General features: G+C 37.6%; 1 protein-coding gene across 3 annotated transcripts; it reads left to right on the top strand.

Annotated features, from left to right (window-relative positions):
* Nucleotides 1-87: 87 nt before the first annotated feature.
* Nucleotides 88-17,998, top strand: UTP15 (UTP15 small subunit processome component). Of its 3 annotated transcripts, XM_032628525.1 has the most exons (14): nucleotides 88-243; nucleotides 1,695-1,817; nucleotides 3,287-3,455; nucleotides 5,102-5,194; nucleotides 5,316-5,500; nucleotides 6,625-6,803; nucleotides 8,045-8,170; nucleotides 9,777-9,912; nucleotides 11,544-11,628; nucleotides 12,462-12,611; nucleotides 13,755-13,856; nucleotides 15,364-15,497; nucleotides 15,669-15,727; nucleotides 16,508-17,998. In XM_032628525.1, exons 3-14 carry the CDS (start codon nucleotides 3,366-3,368, stop codon nucleotides 16,726-16,728), a joined length of 1,560 nt encoding a protein of 519 aa, XP_032484416.1. In that variant the 5' UTR covers nucleotides 88-243; nucleotides 1,695-1,817; nucleotides 3,287-3,365; the 3' UTR covers nucleotides 16,729-17,998. The 3 variants fall into 3 exon arrangements, with proteins under 3 accessions (XP_032484416.1, XP_032484417.1, XP_032484415.1); XM_032628526.1 differs by lacking the exon at nucleotides 1,695-1,817 and having other exon boundaries at nucleotides 3,349-3,455; XM_032628524.1 differs by lacking the exon at nucleotides 1,695-1,817.
* Nucleotides 17,999-20,786: the final 2,788 nt, after the last annotated feature.

The following is a 20,786-nucleotide window of genomic DNA, read 5'->3' as shown; positions in this document are numbered from 1 at the left end:
CCATCGTCCCGCCCACCGGGCTCGCCCCTGCGCACCAGGGCTGCGTGCGTCTCGGGACGCCATCACGTCACCTTCGTGCGACACGTCTCGCCGTTCTGTTCGTGGCGTGTTTCGGCAGCTCCTTCCAGGATCCGCGTGATCTTCCGCATGTTCTACCGCATAGTCCGGGGAGGGGGCTGGCGGAGTCCAAGAACTTCTCCTTGAGGCCGGGGAGTCTCGGCGGACCCTCCGGGCCCATCGGAGGTAGGTGAAGGGGGTTCCCAATGGGGGTGGCCCAGACTCACATCGGGCCTTCCTTGGTATCTAGCATGCTCCTCTGGGGTTTCCCAGTCTCCGCGGAATAGCTAAACTCCTTAACCAGCCTCTCAGGATCCCCGCAATTTACCTTCGACCTAGATTTTCCCCCTCTACAGTCACGTCACGTCCACACCTACTGTCCACCGTCATTAGTCCCCGGAGTAAGCCACACCCCTTTAGGCTGATTTCTATCTCTGTCTTTGCTTGTGAGGTTCCCGCAGTTTGCAGTGCCCACCCATGTTAAATGGTTAATTCGTTTTAATGTTAAACTTAAAGGCCTAGCTGAATTGCACACTTTGAATCTTTCTGGCAGCCGCCCAGTTAGAGTTAAAAATCGCTTCTGAGCGCTCCGTGTTATGTACGTTACTTATAGCATACATTTGGTATTCTGCATTGTGATGTAGTAGTACCTGTTTTTCATTTAATCCTAGTTTCTCAGCCTCTAACCTCTCCCTGATCATTTTCTTCCTATTCATTTTCACATCACTTGCATCCGTGCCTTTGCTCTGTCTTGCTTACCCTCCCCTGCCTCTAATGCTGTTCCTCACTTTAATCTGGCAAACCACTGTTCCTGTGCCTCGCTTTTTCCTTCTAAAGCTTTAAACGATTTCTTTCAAGGCAGAGTTATGTATTCCTTTGCCTATACAGCTGACCCTTGAACACTGCGGGGGAGGGGGAGGTTTAGGGGCCCCAACCTTCCCCTGAAGGATAACTTACAGTGGGCCCTCCATATGTGCGGTTCCTCTTTATCCAGGTTCCTCCACATGTTGGATTCTGCTTGTGCATTCAAAAAAACGGGAATTCTGTAGTACTGTAGTATTTATTGAAAAAAATCTGCCTCTAAGCGGACCCACGCGGTTCAAACCCGTGTTGTTCAAGGGTCAGCTGTATAGGCAAAGGAGTACTCTGCGGTAGTAAGGGGCGAAGGCCCACAGGCTAGATCTGGCCCAGTGTCGTTTTGGGGTATTCAGTGAGCCAAGAATGATTTTTATAGATGAATATTTGCAATCTATTTGATGATAGGAAACATTAACTTTGAACCAGAGTAAGTGAAATGTTTTCCCCCTCCTCCAAAAAGTCCCATTCCTTTCATTCATAAACAAAATATTGAACTTATAATTATTTGGGGGCAGTTTCCTTAGTAAAAAATTGGGACGTTTTTCTTTCATGCTATATAAATAACTACATAATATCCTCCATTTTTGCCTGTTGGCCTGTGAAGCCTAAAATATTTATTATTTGTCCTTTTACAGAAAATTTTCGTGGACTTGTGCTCTATAGCAGTGTTCATACAATAGATACCACCTGTGACTTTAATTTTGTTTCCCATATAACCCAGCACAGTGCTTCCTTTCCTTCCACAAACATTCTTTGAGCACTTGTTTTTAATCTTTCAGATATGAAATGTTCAATTCAATGGGAAAAAGAGGTCATTACAAATGCAATGTGATTATGTGCATTGACAGAGATACAGAGTCATGTAGGATTATAGAAGACAAGCCCCTGACCCAGCTTAGGAGGTGAGAGGTTTCTTGGAGGATGTGATCCTTGAGTTGAACTTTAAATGATAAATAGGAGGTAGGTAGAAAGAGGTCATTCCTGCTAGAGAGGACAAATGAAGAACAACATTGAGACAAGAAAGAGCATGGTGTGTTAAGGGAATAACGAGGGAAGCTGGAAAGGTAAGCAAGGGCAAGATCACAGAGGGCCTTACATGCCATGTAAAGGAGCTTGCACCTTCTTTTCTGGGCAGTGTTGGGCTTTGTAGCAAAAGCCAGATTTGCATGGTAGTTAGGTAACTCTGATGGCTATTTGGAAGGTAGGTAAGGGAGTCAGGGAGACCTTTAGATGAGAAGATGTGAATTAGAGCAGTGGAACTAGGTGGAGTGGACATGATGGAGTTTAGAAAGATTTGGGAGGTAAAATGAGCTTTTGTTAACTATTTGGATGTTAGAAGTGAGAAGGAAGGACAAGTCAAGGCTGATTCCAGATGCCAGTTACCAGCTGAAATGAGGAATATTGGAGTACATGAAGGCACTGACCACGTCTGTTTCACTCACCATTGCACCCCATTGCCTAAAACAGTGTGTCCTACACATTATAGGTACTTCAGTGAACAGAAAACTTTTAAAATCATTGATTGCCGTGTTTCATCAAAGCCTTTAAAATATGTCACACCTGTTTATTTTGGTGTTACTGATACGGTGTTTTCAGGCTTTTGGGAAAGATGAGTTGCACCACTGAATCATTCCTCTGATATAATTGAATCTCTGTTGCAACTGAATGGTTCTGGAAAGACATTTCGGCCTAATTACATGTCAGTTAAAGTTTTAATAAATTTTTATTGTGTCACTTTAATTTAGAATTTAATTTCAGAATTGCTTTATTCTTGTTTTCTTTCTTACTGTTTAAACATTTTAAAATTAACTTAATTTCAAGCTTCTACATCAGAATATTAGATTTTTATTTTAAGCTTTTAAATTTAATTTTAATCTTTTGCATTAGAATATTAGCTTTGTTTTCTTTTCTTCTTGGCAATTTTAGGCTTTCAGGAAGTCAGGTCCCTAGATTATGTTCTTATAGATTAAATGTCATTTTAGGTTAATTTCAGGGAACATTTGTATTTGCAGTTTCACCTTAACATTTTCTGTTGTCAGTAAGTGAACATTCTAAGCCAGTGTGTTTCTAAATGCTTTGGCTACTGGGTGGCAGAACCAGATTTATTCCCAGGTGTTGTAAGTTGGTCAGTTAGGTGTGGGAACATTTGTGTATAGCCTCTGCCTATAGCTGAGTAGATAGTACACTATGGTAGCCCTATCTGTATTCTTCCTGCTTCCTTTAGATTGTCCCTTCTGTATTGAAATTAAGTGGTTACTGATCACTAATCTATAAGCTACCACACAGCTTTCTGAAAAGATGCAGAGTGAAAATCATAACTATATAGAGGTTTATGAATAATAATGTGTTTATAAAATGTTTTCGTTTTCAGACGTGAGGCAGAGTTGCTTTATTTCTAACACCAATTTCAAACTATTTACCCTTGGATAACAGTGCAATTCTATGAAAGTATGGCTGGTTATAAGCCTGTAGCGATCCAGGCATATCCTGTACTTGGTGAAAAAATCACCCAAGATACACTGTACTGGAACAACTATAAGGTAAGTATAGGCAAAATTAAGGGAGGGAGGTGTTTTACGTTTATGTCAATTTCTTCAGCATATTTTATACTTTGGATATGCTAATAGAGAACTAATAACTAAAAATAATCTATCAGCAGCTTATAGTTTGGGTGGAAAATTTGATATCTGATATTTTTTTCTTAGAGTTATATAAAAATAAAAATCCATATTCCTTAATCAGTTTAATCATAGAAGTTATCTAGCACAGAATGGATGATTAATCAATGCCAAATGAATTAAATAAATTTTAGAATTTGAATCTCATGAAAGAAGGGTTTTTCTTTCATTTTTCTTAATCTAAGGAGGAAGTGATGCAAAATTAATTCTTCTAGACTATATGTAAAGGCTAACAAATGATTTTTTTTAAAAAGCTGAACAACTAAACAAAAATGGGAAAAGATTGGGATTGGGAAGGTTATAGAAAAAGAAGTTTAAGTGGCCAATAAATATATTAAAAGAGCTTCAGCTTCACTCATAATTGAAGAAGTGCAAATTAAAACAAGAATTGGATTTTAGATAATAATTTATTGGATAATAAAATTATTGGATAATAATTTGGATACTTTTTCATCTTATATCGGCACAAATGAAAAATTTTGATCATCGTTGCTACTTGAGGGAGGGAAATTGGTGCAGACTTTCTGGAGGGCAATTCTGGCATTATCTATTATGATAAAAATACCTTTTGGTCTTGTAAGTTCCACAGCTTGGAACTTACTCAATGAATATACTCTCCAGAATTTGTGTGTAAAGTATGTTATCTTTATGTAGAAAGATGTTCATTGAAGTGTTATTTGTAATATTAGAAATCTCAGGGACTTCCCTGGTGGCGCAGTGGTTAAAAATCCGCCTGCCAATGCAGGGGACACGGGTTCGAGCCCTGTTCCGGGAAGATCCCACATGCTGCGGAGCAGCTAAGCCCGTGCGCTACAACTACTGAGGCTATGCTCTAGAGCCCGTGAGCCACAACTACTGAAGCCTGCACACCTAGAGCCCATGCTCCGCAACAAGAGAGGCCACCGCAATGAGAAGCCCACGCACTGCAACGAAGAGTAGCCCCCCACTCGCCGCAACTAGAGAAAGCCCGCATGCAGCAACAAAGACCCAACACAGCCAAAACTAAATAAATAAATAAATTTATTTTAAAAAAAAGAAATCTCAGAAAAACCTATTTGTTAGTAGTGAACTGGTAAATTAAATTATGATGAATCTTATAATGGATGATAAAGCTGTTGCTCTTATGCAAAGTTATTAGCTAAGGTGTTAATAAGTGAAAAAAAGGCAAGGTGCAGAACAGCCTGTGTGGTATGATCTTTGTGCCAGTTAAAATACATGGTTAAATATGTGCTGGTTTAGGCATAACTTTTTCCTGGTCATAATCACAGAAAACTTCACAGCTAAAGAGAAAAAGTGGGGTGTGGCTTTTCAACCATATATTTATTTACTTTAATGGCCACAGAGATTGTCTAGATGATGGGATTTGGATCTTTTTTGCTTTCTTCATACTTCTCTATTAAATACAACCTAGTTACTAAGAACAAAAAGAAATTGTCAATAAGAAATTACATGCTTAAATATGCCTTACCAGTTATAACTTTGTTAATATACTATTATTTTTCATTAAGACCCCTGTTCAGATCAAGGAGTTTGGTGCAGTGTCAAAAGTAGACTTTTCTCCACAGCCTCCGTATAATTATGCTGTCACAGCTTCTTCAAGGGTAAATATAATTTTTGTTTTTCTTTTATGTAGTTTATATTTACTACTGGTCTTGAGCCATCTAGTAAAATACTGTGTTTGTGTTTTTTTTTTTTAATACTGTGTTTTTTATCTTCTTGTAGATTCACGTTTATGGCCGATACTCCCAAGAACCTATAAAAACCTTTTCACGATTTAAAGACACAGCATACTGTGCTACTTTTCGGCAGGATGGTAGACTGCTTGTGGCTGGCAGTGAAGATGGTGGCATTCAGCTTTTTGATATAAGTGGCAGGGCTCCCCTCAGGCAGTTTGAAGGCCATACTAAGTAAGAGACAGTTGTTTTGTTTTAATTTTTTTTTATTGAGCTATAATTAACATACATTATATTAGTTTCAGGTGTACAGCATAATGATTCACTATATGTATATATTGTGAAACGATCACGATAAATTGAGTTAACATCTGTCACCATACAGTTACAGATAGTTGGTTTTTATGTGTTTTTGTTTTGTTTTGTATTATTGTAAGCTCTACTGGTTTTACAGGCTTTGAAAAAAACAGTTCTGTGAAGATTATGTACCGTCACGGACTTTATTTTCTGGTTGTTCTAAGACAGTGCTTAACTTGGTTCAGTCCTATGGTCCAGTTTGATGGGGCTCATGAATTTCTAGAATTGTATGTGACATTTTAGGAAATATGTGGTTATCTATGGAGATGTCCTGTAGCTTTCGTTAACTTCTCAGTGAGTTCTGTGACGCCGTTGAGGTTATAAACTGCTGATCTAAAGGCAGCCTCACAACTATTAATGAGAACTCTAAAGGCTTGGACTATATTAGAGGTTGTTATTTTGAAATCAAGTTGGATTTTTTTCTACTTGGATTTGGTGTTTTGCCCCTTTATAAATTAAATGGCTAGGGACAGTTTTATATCTTTCAGGATTACCAATGTTGTCACTGAAATTTGCTGTTGATTTTAAATCTCAAAAGTGTTTTTTGTATTATCAGGATAGTCTTAGTCCATCAGTGAAACATTTTAAATATAACAAGTTCACTTAATATGATCCTACTTAGTGACAAGTGTCCTTAGAATTTTTTAAGAACTACCCATTTTGAAATTTTTCAAATTAAAGTACCTTTGTGCCAACATTTAGAACATTTACTTTTTGTTGACGTGCTAAGTAGAAATGTTAACTTATTAGAAAATATAATTTTAAGACTACTGTTGAATATTCTTATTAACTTCATAGTACTAGGGGTATATAAATTTTAAATTGGCTTGGGGACAATTACCTGTTTTAAAGATTTTCTTATTCTCTCATGATTTCTCCCTACAATTACTGAAACTGAGCTGCTTTTTTTTTGTTATTTTGGGAAGAAGGGTGTTTGATGTCAGAAGGTGCCAGCAATAATTTTTCCTTGCTTTTTAATATACTGATCCTTGATCTTTCAGAGCAGTTCATACAGTAGATTTTACAGCTGACAAATATCATGTGGTCTCTGGGGCTGATGATTATACAGTTAAATTATGGGATATTCCAAACTCCAAAGAAATTCTGACATTCAAAGAACATTCTGATTATGTGAGGTGTGGATGTGCTAGCAAACTGAACCCAGATCTCTTTGTAACAGGTTGGTGAAATCTTTTTCTTCCCTCCTGAAGTTGGTAATTTTATTGATATACTTTAATATTGCTTTGGGACTCTTTTGAGTTAGAGGAGTTTTGTTTTTTGTTTTTTAAACATCTTTATTGGAGTATAATTGCTTTATAATGGTGTGTTAGCTTCTGCTGTATAACAAAGTGAATCAGCTATACATATTCGTATATTCCCATTTCTCCTCCCTCTTGCGTCTCCCTGCCACCCTCCCTATCCAACCCCTCTAGGTGGACACAAAACACCGAGCTGATCTCCCTATGCTATGCAGCTGCTTCCCACTAGCTATCTATTTTAAATTTGGTAGTGTATATATGTCCATGCCACTCTTTTATTTTGTCCCAGCTTACCCTGGGATAGAGGAGTTTTAAAAAGTTTTATAAAAAAATATGTCTCTGTTTATCCAATTGTTTTATTTTCTTTTTCTTCTGGGGATTTTTTTTTATATGAAGTAAGCTTTTTTATTTTAAGTTTATTGCTCAGAATTAAGGCAAGGTTTTTTCTTGTTTTGTTTTATGGCTGTGTTGTGTCTTCGTTGCTGTGGGCCGGCTTTCTCTAGTTGCGGTGAGCGGGGGCTACTCTTTGTTGCGGTGTGCGGCCTTCTCACTGCGGTGGCCTCTATTGTTGCAGAGCACAGGCACTAGGCATGTGGGCTTCAGTAGTTGTGGCACACAGGCTCAGTAGTGGCTTGCGGGCTCTAGAGTGCAGGCTCAGTAGTTGTGGTGCATGGGCTTAGTTGTTCCACGGCATGTGGGATCTTCCCGGACCAGGGATTGGACCCGTGTCCCCTGCATTGGCAGGGGGATTCTTAACCACTGCGCCACCAGGGAAGTCCCTGGGGATTGTTCTTATCATCCTCCAGATGTGTTTGGAAACATCTGTACTCTGGTTTTCACAGGTTCTCCAGCAGCCAAGAAACAGAGATAGTGCAGTTCAGTCTTAATGGGTGCCTGTGCAAAGATTCCCAGGTGACTCAGTAGTGACAGTAGTCTGAAGATAGGAATCATTTAAGATTCTGTGTAGGTTAGTGCTTCAGAAACAGTCAGTGGTACCAGAGGGTTTGGAAGTACTGTGTCTTCATGAGTATACATATGTCTTTTTAAAATTTCATCTATGCTTCTTCTCCCTTTAAAGTTTATGTTTGATTATGCACACACACATATAATTTTTGTTATTTTGAGTAGTGAAACTCACATAGTACAAAAATTGACATTTTAGGGTCATATGATCACACTGTGAAGATGTTTGATGCACGAACAAACCAGAGTGTTATCTCTGCTGAGCATGGGCAGCCAGTGGAGAGTGTCCTGCTTTTTCCCTCTGGAGGTCTTCTGGTATCAGCAGGTATTTCTTTTAAAAATTACTTTCACCAATATTGTTTGTCTTGAGTCAGATATTTCTTTATTAGTTACTCTTTATAATTTATCAGTGTGCACTTGAAATGCATGTCTCAGTTTTTGCTCAGACAGTTGATAAGTGGCACAGGCAAGCAATTTTCATTTATTGAGTAGCTAATATGAGCCAGGCACTATGCTATTATAAACGTATTACCTCCAATCCCCTAGGTGAGCCTACAAGATAGTTTTCCCTCTATTTTGCAAAAGAAAATAAGTAAAAGTTTTAAGTAATTTGTTCAAGACAAAGTGATAAGTGGCAGATCTGAAATCTCAGAACTTGAGAGCCTTCATTGTGTACTTAATCTAAAAATCCAGGTCGTACTCCTGCTGTTGTTCTTACGTAAGAGATCTGCTCTGTGGCGGCTTTTGAAAACACAGGTTCTTTCAGATCTAGAATCAGGCTTATCTCTTTTTATGTGACTCTTGATTGAAGTGGCCTTACCCAGCAAATAGCTGATAGTGCTGGAGGAGAAGATAACGTGGAGTCAAAGGGGCCTTGATACATTTTTTATCAAGTTGGAACTGAGATGCATTTAAAAAATTATAATGGAAGAAGTAAATTGTCTTTTTCCATTTGTTAAGTCAAAATTAATGTGTTGACATTAGAAGAATACGTAGGTAGTGTGTAGCTTTGTTTTGTTTTTTGCTTAATTCTAAAATCCAAATAGAAGTTATCCTGTTTTATACTCTTTTCCCCAGTACCTATTTGCTTTCAAAGTAAGTTGATAATATTGTCAGAGTTACCTATTTTTCTTGCTGTTATTTTGAGAAATGGAAGTACATACAAGTTGAACAGGGAGAGTGGATGCCTGTATGCTAATCTCCGTCATGTCAGTAGCTAATTGTGTGGCCTTGGGCAATCCTTTAACCAATATAGACCTTGAAAATGAGAGGTTGGGCCAGATCAGTGGTTTCAAACTGTGATCTCTCTCATGAGCTGCTACATGTAGGGAGACAGGGACTGCAAATTGGGTTCCAGGTGCTTTTACATAGTCAGGATAAGTAAGAACTTCATCCCCTCCCACCCCCAGCCCTCAGCCTCTTTTTCCATTTTACCTACTAGACTTTTGCTTAATATTTCATTGAAAGAAAAGATGCCATAATAAAAAAATTCTTTTTAAACCCCTGGATTAAATTGCCTTTAAAGATGCTTCCAATTCTTAGAGTAAAAGTTATAGAGTTTTTCAGTTTTGTTGGGATTCACAGAATTTTTAGGAAATGAAATCTATGTTATTCTTTTCCATGGTTATACAGAATTCCTTTTGTAGAATTATTTTAATCTTGTTAAAATAAAATCTTTCTTGATTATACTTCATATTTTGCCAGGCAGTTCTGTGTACTTTACAAATATGAAATTATTTAATCATCATAACAGGTTTTTGTGAGGTAGGAACTGTAATTATCATCAGCCACGTACCCAGTAAATAGTAGACCCAGCACTGAAACCAGGCAGTCTGGCTCTGAAATCCCTCCACTCCATGCTGTGGAGTGTCCAGTGAAGAGTGCTTTTCAGATCCTTTCATAATCAAACTAATGATTATTTCTTTTTATAGGAGGTCGTTACGTTAAAGTCTGGGACATGCTAAAAGGAGGACAGTTGCTAGTGTCTTTGAAAAATCATCATAAAACTGTGACGTGCTTATGTCTGAGCAGCTCTGGACAGAGGTTACTTTCTGGCTCACTGGATAGGTTAGCACTTTAATTTTCTTTCTGGATCATTCTTAATGTACACATGTTTACTGCTTGAGTTATTTCTGCAGTATTTGTGATAGAATAAATATTCTACCAAATGATTTCCATGAAAAAAAATCTGTTGAGTTGAAAATAGTTTTGACATTTCATTTACGTATAGCAAACTTATTTTCTCCCTTGAGGTAATTTATTGATTTATATACTTGAGGAATTTTATTGAACCATGTGAACGTTAATCTTTTAAAATAATTTCTATTATTCTGTAGTTTTCTTTTAAAATCATTGTATGTTTGTATATTTTGAAGTATTTATAATGAGTATGTGTATATATATTCTAGCTTGTATTCTTTAAAATTTAAAACTTAATGTAAAAATTTCTATACATTAATGTATAGAAATACATATTTCTAAATATTACTATTTTCAGTAGGTATTAGTGTTTCATTAATTAATGTTCTAGAACAGTGCTGTACAATAGAAATATAATGTGAGCTACATATGTAATTTTAAGTGTTTTACCAGTCATGTTTAAAAGCTAAAAGGTACTAGGTAAAATTAATTTAATAAGTTATTTACTCTAAAATATTATTTCAGTATGTATTCAATGTAAAAATTATTAATGATAGACGAGAAGCAAGTTCAGCATCAAATACATGCCCTTAATACAGTAGTAATACTTTACAGTTAAAGTGAAATAAATATTCTTGTGTTTAACAGGAAAATATTTTATACTGCCTCAGTTTTAAAATTTAAGTTGATTAAAATTAAGTAAAATAAAAAATTCCCTTCTTTTTCACTGACCACATTTTAAGTGCTCATTAGCCACATGTGGCTAGAATGATGGCCCAGTTCTAGAATTTACTTATATTTATCTATTGTTGGTCATTTTATTTCCATATTTCCCTTTTTCACTGATATGGAAAGCCGTGGTTTTTCAGCATGTTTATTAAAAAGTATACATATTTTAAAAGCTAGAAAATATTTCTAATACAGAGGAACTTACTATGTAAATATATAGCAGATTCTCTGCAATGGTGTTACTAGGCAATTTGGGACTTGATTTTTAGATGTGTCCCTCAAAAGCTAGGTGTAAGTTCCTCTATTCATAGTAGTTCTCAACCCAGAGTGATTTTTGTCCTCCAGCGGGCTATTTGGCACTATCTGCGGACATTTTTGGTGGTTGTCACAACTTGGGGGTGTAGTGCTGTTGGTATGCAGTGAGTAGAGGCCAACCAAGGATGCTGCTAAACATCTTGAGGTGCACAGAACAGCCACCATTTCAAAGAATTATCCTGGCCGAAATGTCGATAATGCTGAATGAAGCTGAGAAACCCTGCTCTTTCCAATGAACATTCATGTTGCTTTTTCTTTACTTTCAAGTTTCATTTTCAGGAGACAGTGGTCTATCCTTCTGGTGGCTGGTTGAAGTCTTTATGCAAGCATAACAATAAACAGTTCATTTTTAAAAGAGATCCAGTGATGAATTAGTTTGTAACTAATATTATTAATTGTTTTTCTTCATTGTTGTATAAGTTTTAATATTCATATATTGAGTTTCAGAAAATAGAAATTTTACCTTTTATGCTCATTTCCAAGATGATTTGTGACAAAGCTTTCTTTTTCATTAGGAAGGTGAAAGTATATAGCACAAGTTCCTATAAAGTAGTCCACAGTTTTGATTATGCAGCTTCAATTTTGAGTCTTGCACTTGCAGTAAGTACTTTTAGCTCTTTTTAAAGCTTTCACTAACCTTGCCTGTTAAATGAAACTAAAATGGAACATTAGGGTTTATCTTTGTATTTGTACAAGTATTATTTTCTTCTCACCCCATTAGATAATTGCTAGAACATGTAACTTGTCTCAGTAACTAGGCATGAATTCAGATTTAGGTCCCACTCACAGCATAGCTTGAAACTAACTACACTATTGTAGGCATTGTTAACGCTAAGGACAGGACCTGGAAAGCAGATAAATCTCTCTTCAGTATATTTACCCCAAGGATTAAATACTCCAGAAAGTCAAGTTGGCTCTCTGAGCAAAAAAAAAGAATAGGGGGCAACACAATGAAATGATGTCTCCTTTTCTTTGTTAACTGCTCCTTCTGGAATGTTCATTGTCAAGTTTCATGAGCCATTGAGGAGGAATAGATTTGAATACATTATATAGAAATAGGGAGGGGAAAAGTTATTAGAAAATATTTTCTTGACAAGATTGTGGAAAGTCATGCTACCACATCATTCTGTTTCTAGGAAGAGGATGTGGGAAAAAAATTATTTTGGAAGTTTCTTAAGATGTCATTAACTGTATTATTATACAAACTGCCAGTGATAATTTCCAAGTATAATTAAAAGTTCTGTCAATATAATAGTATCTTGGAGGAAAAAAATGATTTTATTCTAACTTTTCGTTGGAGTTTCTATATCTGAATGGAACTCTTGTTGAAAGTATGGATAAGTGGCAAACACATTATAAATGGTATTTTGAAGAAAAAGTGAGATGAATTATGAGTTAGGAATATACTAACTTATTTTTCTAATTGCTGTTAGCATGAAGATGAGACAATAGTTGTAGGAATGACCAATGGAATACTGAGTGTTAAACATCGGAAATCTGAAGCAAAGAAGGATTCTCTTCCCAGGAGAAGAAGGCCTGCATATCGAACTTTTATTAAAGGAAAAAATTATATGAAACAACAGGTATTTATATATTTTGTGTAATTTTTTTTTTTTTTTTTTTTTTTGGTACGCGGGCCCCTCACTGTTGTGGCCTCTCCCGTTGCGGAGCACAGGCTCCGGACGCGCAGACTCAGCGGCCATGGCCCACGGGCCCAGCCGCTCCGTGGCATGTGAGATCTTCCCGGACCGGGGCACGAACCCGTGTCCCCTGCATCGGCAGGCGGACTCCCAACCACTGCGCCACCAGGGAAGCCCTGTAATTTGTTTTAAAGGTGAAATTTGTTAGAGTATCCAACCTCATCACTGCACATTACTGGAAAGTGTAGTTCACATGGCATTTAGCTTCATTTTGCTTTTCTCTACCTCATTTATCTCCACATTGCTAGATTGGGGACATTAAATTAATAGGTAATGGGAAGTAAGAACTGTACTTCTTAATGCCCTGAATCATAACAATGCTGTGGTGCTCAGAACAGTGTCTTTCCCATGCCATCTGATTTGATCTTGTAAACAACCCTGAAAAGGAGTAGAGCCAATAATATCTCCATTTGGCATCAGAAGATGGAGAAGATGGAGATACAAGGAAGTTGTGTTGATCCAGGATTTCTTTACTGGGACTAGATGGCAGTTTCTCTGATACTTGTTTTCTCTTTCTGCTGAATCACTGCTTGCTATGTAAAGAGAATTGCAGTGAGTAATGTTTGCCCAGAATGGAGGTATCGTGTATGTATCGTAAGTTAAAATCATAGGACACTAAGAACACAGTGATGTGGCAGATTATTCCATTTTCATTTAATCGACAATATGGGCATATGACCATTTTTTATGATACAGTTCAAGGACACCACAGAACTATGAAAAAATACCACTACGGGGGCTTCCCTGGTGGCACAGTGGTTGAGAGTCCGCCTGCCGATGCAGGGGACACGGGTTTGTGCCCCGGTCTGGGAAGATCCCACATGCCATGGAGCGGCTGGGCCCGTGAGCCATGGGCGCTGAGCCTGCGCGTCCGGAGCCTGTGCTCCGCAACGGGAGAGGCCACAACAGTGAGAGGCCCGCGTACAGCGGAAAAAAAAAAAGAAATACCACTACGAAGAAGTTTATTTTGAATGAAGCTCTAAAAGGATATTTGACTTTTCTCTGTAAATTTACTTTTCAATGCAGGATGACATTTTGATCAACAGACCATCAAAGAAACACCTAGAATTGTATGACAGGGATCTGAAAAACTTCCGGATCTCTAAGGCACTTGACAGAGTCCTTGAGGTGAATGAGGAATGTGTGTGTATGTGTGTGTGTGTACTTTTTTTTTATTTTATTTATATTCTTTCTACTTCAAAAAAGTGGATGTAATTTGTGACACACACATATAAATAGGTTGCTAAAATCATATTGAATATGAATACCCATACTATAGAAAGATGCAGAAACTTAGGCTATGAATATATACTAGAGTTGAACATAAATGTATATTCCAGTTTCCTAGAAGCAAGGTAAAAAGGATAATGGATTGAATTTCATAATTGCTATTAGATAAATGAAACATATATATCTATATTTTAGAAAAAATACACAACGTTTTTTTTTCACACTGTAGTACAGAGAAATTTATCATGAGTTGTTTTTAGTTGGAACACGAAGAAAAATATAGGAATCATGTGATAGTCTTTATGTCATTAGAAGATGCAGAAATATTCTCAAGCATAGGATTATGTATTAACCCTCTGTAAAAGCCAAAGACATAATAATAAATGCCCACAACTTCTGTAGTGTCATTTCAACAAATAGGTAACCAAATACAATTCAAGTAAGAATTCACTTATAATAGAACATAGCTAAAAACCAATTTAGAGCAATGATGGTTAACTTGGTCCATAGATTTCTTCTCTCAAATACCAGTTGTGTCACCTGAGTTTTAATAAGGGCTGGATGGTAATCAATTTTATTTTATTTTATTAATTTATTTTTTTAACATCTTTATTGGAGTATAATTGCTTTACAATGGTGTGTTAGTTTCTGCTTTATAACAAAGTGAATCAGCTATACATATACATATATCCCCATATCTCCTCCCTCTGTGTCTCCCTCCCTCCCACCCTCCCTATCCCACCCCTCTAGGTGGTCACAAAGCACGGAGCTGATCTCCCTATGCTATGCGGTTGCTTCCCACTAGCTATCTGTTTTACATTTGGTAGTGTATATATGTCCATGCCACTCTCTCACTTTGTCCCAGCTTACCCTTCCCCCTGCCCATGTCCTCAAGTCCATTCTTTGTGTCTGTGTCTTTATTCCTATCCTGCCCCTAGGTTCTTCAGAACCATCTTTTTTTAGATTCCATATATAGGTGTTAGCATACGGTATTTGTTTTTCTCTTTCTGACTTTATTCACTCTGTATGAGACTCTGGGTCCATCCACCTCACTACAGATTGTGTGTGAATTTTTTATTAAGACTTTTTTTTAGAGCAGTTCTAGGTTCACAACACAGTTGAGGGGAAGGTACAGAGATTTCCCATATACTACCTGCCCCGCACATGCATAGCCTCCCCCCTTATCAACATCCCCACCAGAGTGGTGCATTTGTTACAATTGATGTATCTACAGGGAGCTTATTTTTAAAAGAATCATTTTGTTTCTTGCCTTGTCATTACCATGACTCAAAACTGGGAAGAAAAAAACCTGTTTAAATTTGGTAATTGTTAGTGAGTTCCAAGACTATGATTTTTTTTCTTGTACTGTCTTGTCTGCTCATGTTGACTCTGAAAAATTTTCTAGCCCAGCTGTGCAATAAAGACGCCTGAGATTACAGTTTCCATCATAAAGGAGCTAAATCGAAGAGGAGTCCTTGCAAATGCCCTTGCAGGTCGAGATGAAAAGGAAGTCAGTCGTGTTCTTAATTTTTTGATAAGGTATGTTTTATGTCTATGAAGCGCATGTATTTTGCATCTGAAATTTTATCTCCAAATTTACTTTTAGTTTGAGCTTTGTAAAGAACTGACAGAACAGTTTAGTAAATCTATTTTAAGAATTTTTTTTCTTTAAGTTTCCAGGTTTCAGTAAACAGAATTTTTGCTTTGTAGGAATCTGTCCCAGCCAAGATTTGCCCCTGTTTTGATTAATGCTGCCGAAATAATTATTGGTAAGTAGCTGTTAAAACCTGAAAAATTGTAGCATACTTGCAGAAGTAGAGATGTCAAATAATGAAATCAAATAGATTGATATACCTTGTCTTTATCAGTTCTCCAGTGAAGACTTCATGGAGAAAACAAACAATAGTAGTAAATCAGTGCATTTTAAAGTGGGAGTAAAATGTTTACAATGGATTGGCTTTCAGTTGCTGGCACCAGGGTTATTATAATTTAAAAAGTTTTTTCCTTAAATACCTCCAATGACCATGACTAATTTTTTTTTTTTTTTCAAAGAGAACAAACTGTATTTTCAAGAACAGAAAAAAATCTCTAGTGCTGAAAAATATAATAAAAAGCAGCCCTCTCACTGTTGCGGCCTCTGCCGTTGCAGAGCGCAGGCTCCGGACACGCAGGCTCAGCGGCCATGGCTCACGGGTCCAGCCGCTCTGCGGCATGTGGGATCTTCCCGGACCGGGGCACGAACCCGTGTCCCCTGCATCGGCAGGTGGACTCTCAACCACTGCGCCACGAGGGAAGCCCCCACGACTAATTTTTAATGGGGAAATGAAAATAAGTCAGAACCTTAACACTGTACTTTCTTTAATTATTTCTTTTTGAAATACGTTTTTCAGATGGATTGTTTACTTTATGTAAAACATAAGTTGTAAAATAAGTACAGATTTTTCAATGTCTTTTATATTTAATATTTTTGTACTTTTTCTAAATATTGTTGTTCATGTATTGTTTAGAAAGATGTTTCTAGTAAATGTGTTTCCTCTCTCTCTTTCTAGATATATATCTACCTGTGATTGGTCAGTCTCCTGTAGTTGATAAAAAGTTTTTGGTACTTCAAGGACTTATAGAAAAAGAGATTGATTACCAAAGAGAACTACTAGAAACCTTGGGGATGATGGATATGCTTTTTGCTACCATGACAAGTAAAGAAAGCACTTCTTTGTTGCAGCATAATACATCTGATGGATTTCTAGAGAACAAGAAGATTGAATCATAGTGTGTGCTTAACAGGACACATAAGAACTCCTAACTTGGAATAGATTTGATGCGGTTGACTACTGGGAGGAGACTCTGTTTGATACATAAAAAAAACTATTTACAGAAGCAGTTTTATGGAAGAGACTGGAATAACTGTGCTTGGAAAATAAGAACCTGTTTTTAATCATGGTTTTCCATGTGCTATTTTGAATTATCTCCTGGCATCTTTAGCTGGAAGATGTTTTGGTCATAGTGTATGTCCATCTTGGACAAATGGACATTAATTTTTTTTTTTTTTTTTTTTTTTTTTTTGCGGTACGCGGGCCTCTCATTGCTGTGGCCTCTCCCGTTGTGGAGCACAGGCTCTGGATGCGCAGGCTCAGCGGCCATGGCTCACGGGCCCAGCCGCTCCGCGGCATGTGGAATCTTCCCGGACCGGGGCACAGACGCGTGTCCCCTGCATCGGCAGGCGGACTCTCAAGCACTGCGCCACCAGGGAAGCCCAACATTAATTTTACTACAGCAGAGTTCTGTTTCAGCATTTGAGTAGGCATTCAGAACTCTGGAGAGGGTTTCAACTAGGAATACTGCCAAAGGAACAGGGCTTTACGTTTCCCTTCTATCCTGGAAAAACAACAACAACAAAACAAATGGCAACAACAAATAAATTCTTTCTTCACTCTAATCGGGGCACTTGGGATTCCCAAGCCCCAGCTGAGTTTGCCTCCCTCTCCTTGATGCCATCCCTTATCCCAGGCCACGTGTTCCACCTAGCTGGTAATTGGGCTGTATCTGTTCCAAGTGTGGCAAATTAGTGGCCAACTCTGAATAATTGACCCTAGTTTGACCTGTATTCAGAGAGTGTGATGAGGCAGATTTGAATACTAAAAATTGTGCTCAGCAGCCCATGGTTCTTTTTCTTTCTGTAATCTTGACTGTGCTTCTCAGAGCAAGGTCTGCAGGTAGGCCTTACAGACCATGTTTTTCCTCTTCCCCAAATATGCAGCCTTTCTACCAGCTTTTCAACTTGCTTCAGGTCAGCAGAATGATAAAATTTGCCATGTCTCGTGATTAATAGCATTTCAGCGTTTTTTATACATATTGATATATTTGGAGCTTATTTTGTAGCTACCTACCTCTGGAAACCATAATGATCTGTGTTTAGTTTTTTTTTTTTTCTCCTCTATTCTTAACATCATTTTGTGTTTCAGAACCCCAAGCCAGAGTTGCTTGTTTTGGAAAATACTTGTGTTTTTTAAAAAAAGTTCAATGTAATTCACATTTTTTTATAAAGAAATTCATATTTTCTTCTTGGCTTTCTGAGATGTTTCAATTCCTGATGGATAGTAACTGGTTACTGATTCCTAGCACACTGATTTTACACTTGCTACCTTTTCCACCTTCCCCCAGTTCCTTAAGTAGTTAATTATCTGTAAGGAAATGTCAGGCCAGAAGAATTCTTAAAGGAAGATTTTGTAATTGCAGTCTCCTCTTAAAATTTCCGTTCTGTGAATTCAGATATATATATATATATATATATATTTTTTTTTTTTTTTTTTTGCGGTACACGGGCCTCTCACTGTTGTGGCCTCTCCCGTTGCGGAGCACAGGCTCTGGACACACAGGCTCAGTGGCCATGGCTCACGGACCCAGCCGCTCCGCAGCATGTGGTATCCTCCCGGACTGGGGCACGAACCCATGTCCGCTGCATTGGCAGGCTGACTCGACCACTGCGCCACCAGGGAGGCCCTCAGATATATTTTTTTAAAGCAGAAAAAAATATTCCTATGTTCTGATGAAGACATATGCTCAAACAGAGGGTCTGGTTTCCCCCTCATCAATTGATTTAAGCAATCATGAAGCCCAGTGGCTTATAAGAAACCAGGAGTTTGCTTCCCTGAGTAATTATGAGATTAGTCAAGGTTAGAAACTGTGTCTTCATGTTAAGAAGGGTTAATTTATTTAAATAAATTTAAAGCTTTTAAAATAATGTGGCTTAATAAATATGCTGATAGATTGGATACTATCAACAGTAAGAATGAAAGGTTAAAATTCTACCAAAAAACTGCTGTCAACTCACATGTGACAAGGGTTTTCCCGTACATTATTTTATTTGATTCTCACCACAACCATCCAAGGTTGGTATTCTCATTTATCATTGAATTTACTACGGTAGTTAATTCACCCTTGAATTCCCCCAAGCTTGAGTCCCTCATGCCAGCAACCCTGAACTGGCCTGCCTGCTGGGGCCCAAACCACTCATTCCGTTTAACAAAACTTCACAGAGTGCTGGCGTTTTTAGATGCAATATGTAACGATTACAGATTTTCAAAAAGGTCAGGAAACAATTCCCATAGCCATCAATACTTCAGTGTTAAGTTCAGGAATAGTTTTTTATAGTCATTGGGACAAACTGTAGTATTTGCTATTTGAAGTAGTATTGGAACATACCTGACATATTACAGTATGTAACACTGGCCTTCATTTCCAACTTAAAATGCCTAAAGATTTTTAGACTTGTAAATTTTAGTTGAAATGTATTTTAAGATCTTAGAAAGCCTGCAGAAATACTGAAATCTGTCAGAGAACTTAGTCACTGTACATTTATTATATTTATAAGAGTTAAGTACTTGGGAAGGTTTTGCTTGTTGGGTCAAGCATTTGAAGTGCTATTTACAAGAAAATATCTTAAAAGTGTAAATGCTATTAAACTGTTTAAAGGACTTTGGGTTGTAAATGGGATTGTTTAAAGAAATTTAGTCTGTTCAACTTAAATCAACTATCAAACATTAATTAAAAGCCCCATTTAAAATGATTATTAAAATAGTCATTTTTTGAATGAAATGACAGACTGTATGCTGGTGGGGATAATCCCTCTGGAGAGAGGGGGAAACTGATGATTAGAGTAGAGAGAGGGGACCAATTGCTGGAGCAGTGTGCTTGGAAGGGGGCCCAAATGGAATGGTCGGCTTAGACAGGAAATTAATAGTTTGGGCATAGTTCAAGAGGGAAGGCAGAAGATATGGCACAGATGTAATTAGGTGTATAGCTGTGGTGCTGGGGGTTTGTGGAAGTTCTTTACTAAGTTCCTTTATGGGAAAAAACCACCAACTGAAACAGGTTGGAGAAGAAGGAGTTCAGAGGTTAGAAAGTTTGAGGAGAGAACAGAAAAAGTACTTCTAGGGAGGTCAAGGGCTCATACTCCGGAGCCCTCTGCCTGGGTTTGAATCTTGGCTCAGCCACTCACTAGCTGTGTGCCTTTAGTCAAGTTATTTTACCATTTTGTATTTCATTTTCTTCATCTGTTAATCAGACAAACAAAATCACAAAAAGTGCTTGTGAGAATCGAGTTGATACCTGTAAAAGTAACCTAGAATATTTCTGTTGTTCACTATTGTTGGGGGAATGGATGGACTAGAAAAGGAAGTAGCATTACCGGCAGCACTAAGGCCCATATGAGGTTAATGCCATGGACTTAAAGTGGACTGTAGCTCACCATTAGTCCACGAGGTGGCAGTATTACTTCAAAAACCATGAGAAACCCGCTTTTTCCACAGCCCTTTCTCTGAATCAGTTTGGTGTTGCTGAGTCAAGGTGAGTTCTCTCACAAAACAACCAAGGTATTTGGTTATTGTAATGTTGACACAGTCGGTTCAAAAGTCATTGATAATTATTATTAGATGCTAGCCAGAAATACCGAAATAAAATCTAACCAACAACCATTTTGAATTAAAGATTAAACTTTTCAGCATTGTAGAATAATGGAAAGGACATGAGCTATGTGTTCCTGGGTAAGTCCCAGCTGCCCTGGGCCTCAGCTTCCATATCTGTTAAATGGGGCTAATATCACTTCCCTTGCAGGATTGTTGTGAGGATAAATACAAATACGAAAGTGTCTTACCTGCTTTACTGTGTTTTTCACATGTTTCTATGGAAAATCTACTTGCCCTGCACTATTTGGGAACTTTTTCTTAGCTTTTCTGATTATTAACATCATTTAAGGGTTGGGTTGAAGTTTTCTATTATACTAGTATAAAGGATGTTTTTAAAATAAATTAATTGCATATACACTATTAA

The sequence above is a fragment of the Phocoena sinus genome, chromosome 3 (assembly GCF_008692025.1).
Source record: "Phocoena sinus isolate mPhoSin1 chromosome 3, mPhoSin1.pri, whole genome shotgun sequence".
Classification (NCBI taxonomy): Eukaryota; Metazoa; Chordata; class Mammalia; order Artiodactyla; family Phocoenidae; genus Phocoena; species Phocoena sinus.
Note: the sequence above shows the minus strand (reverse complement) of the source record. Positions and strands in the feature narration are given on the sequence as shown.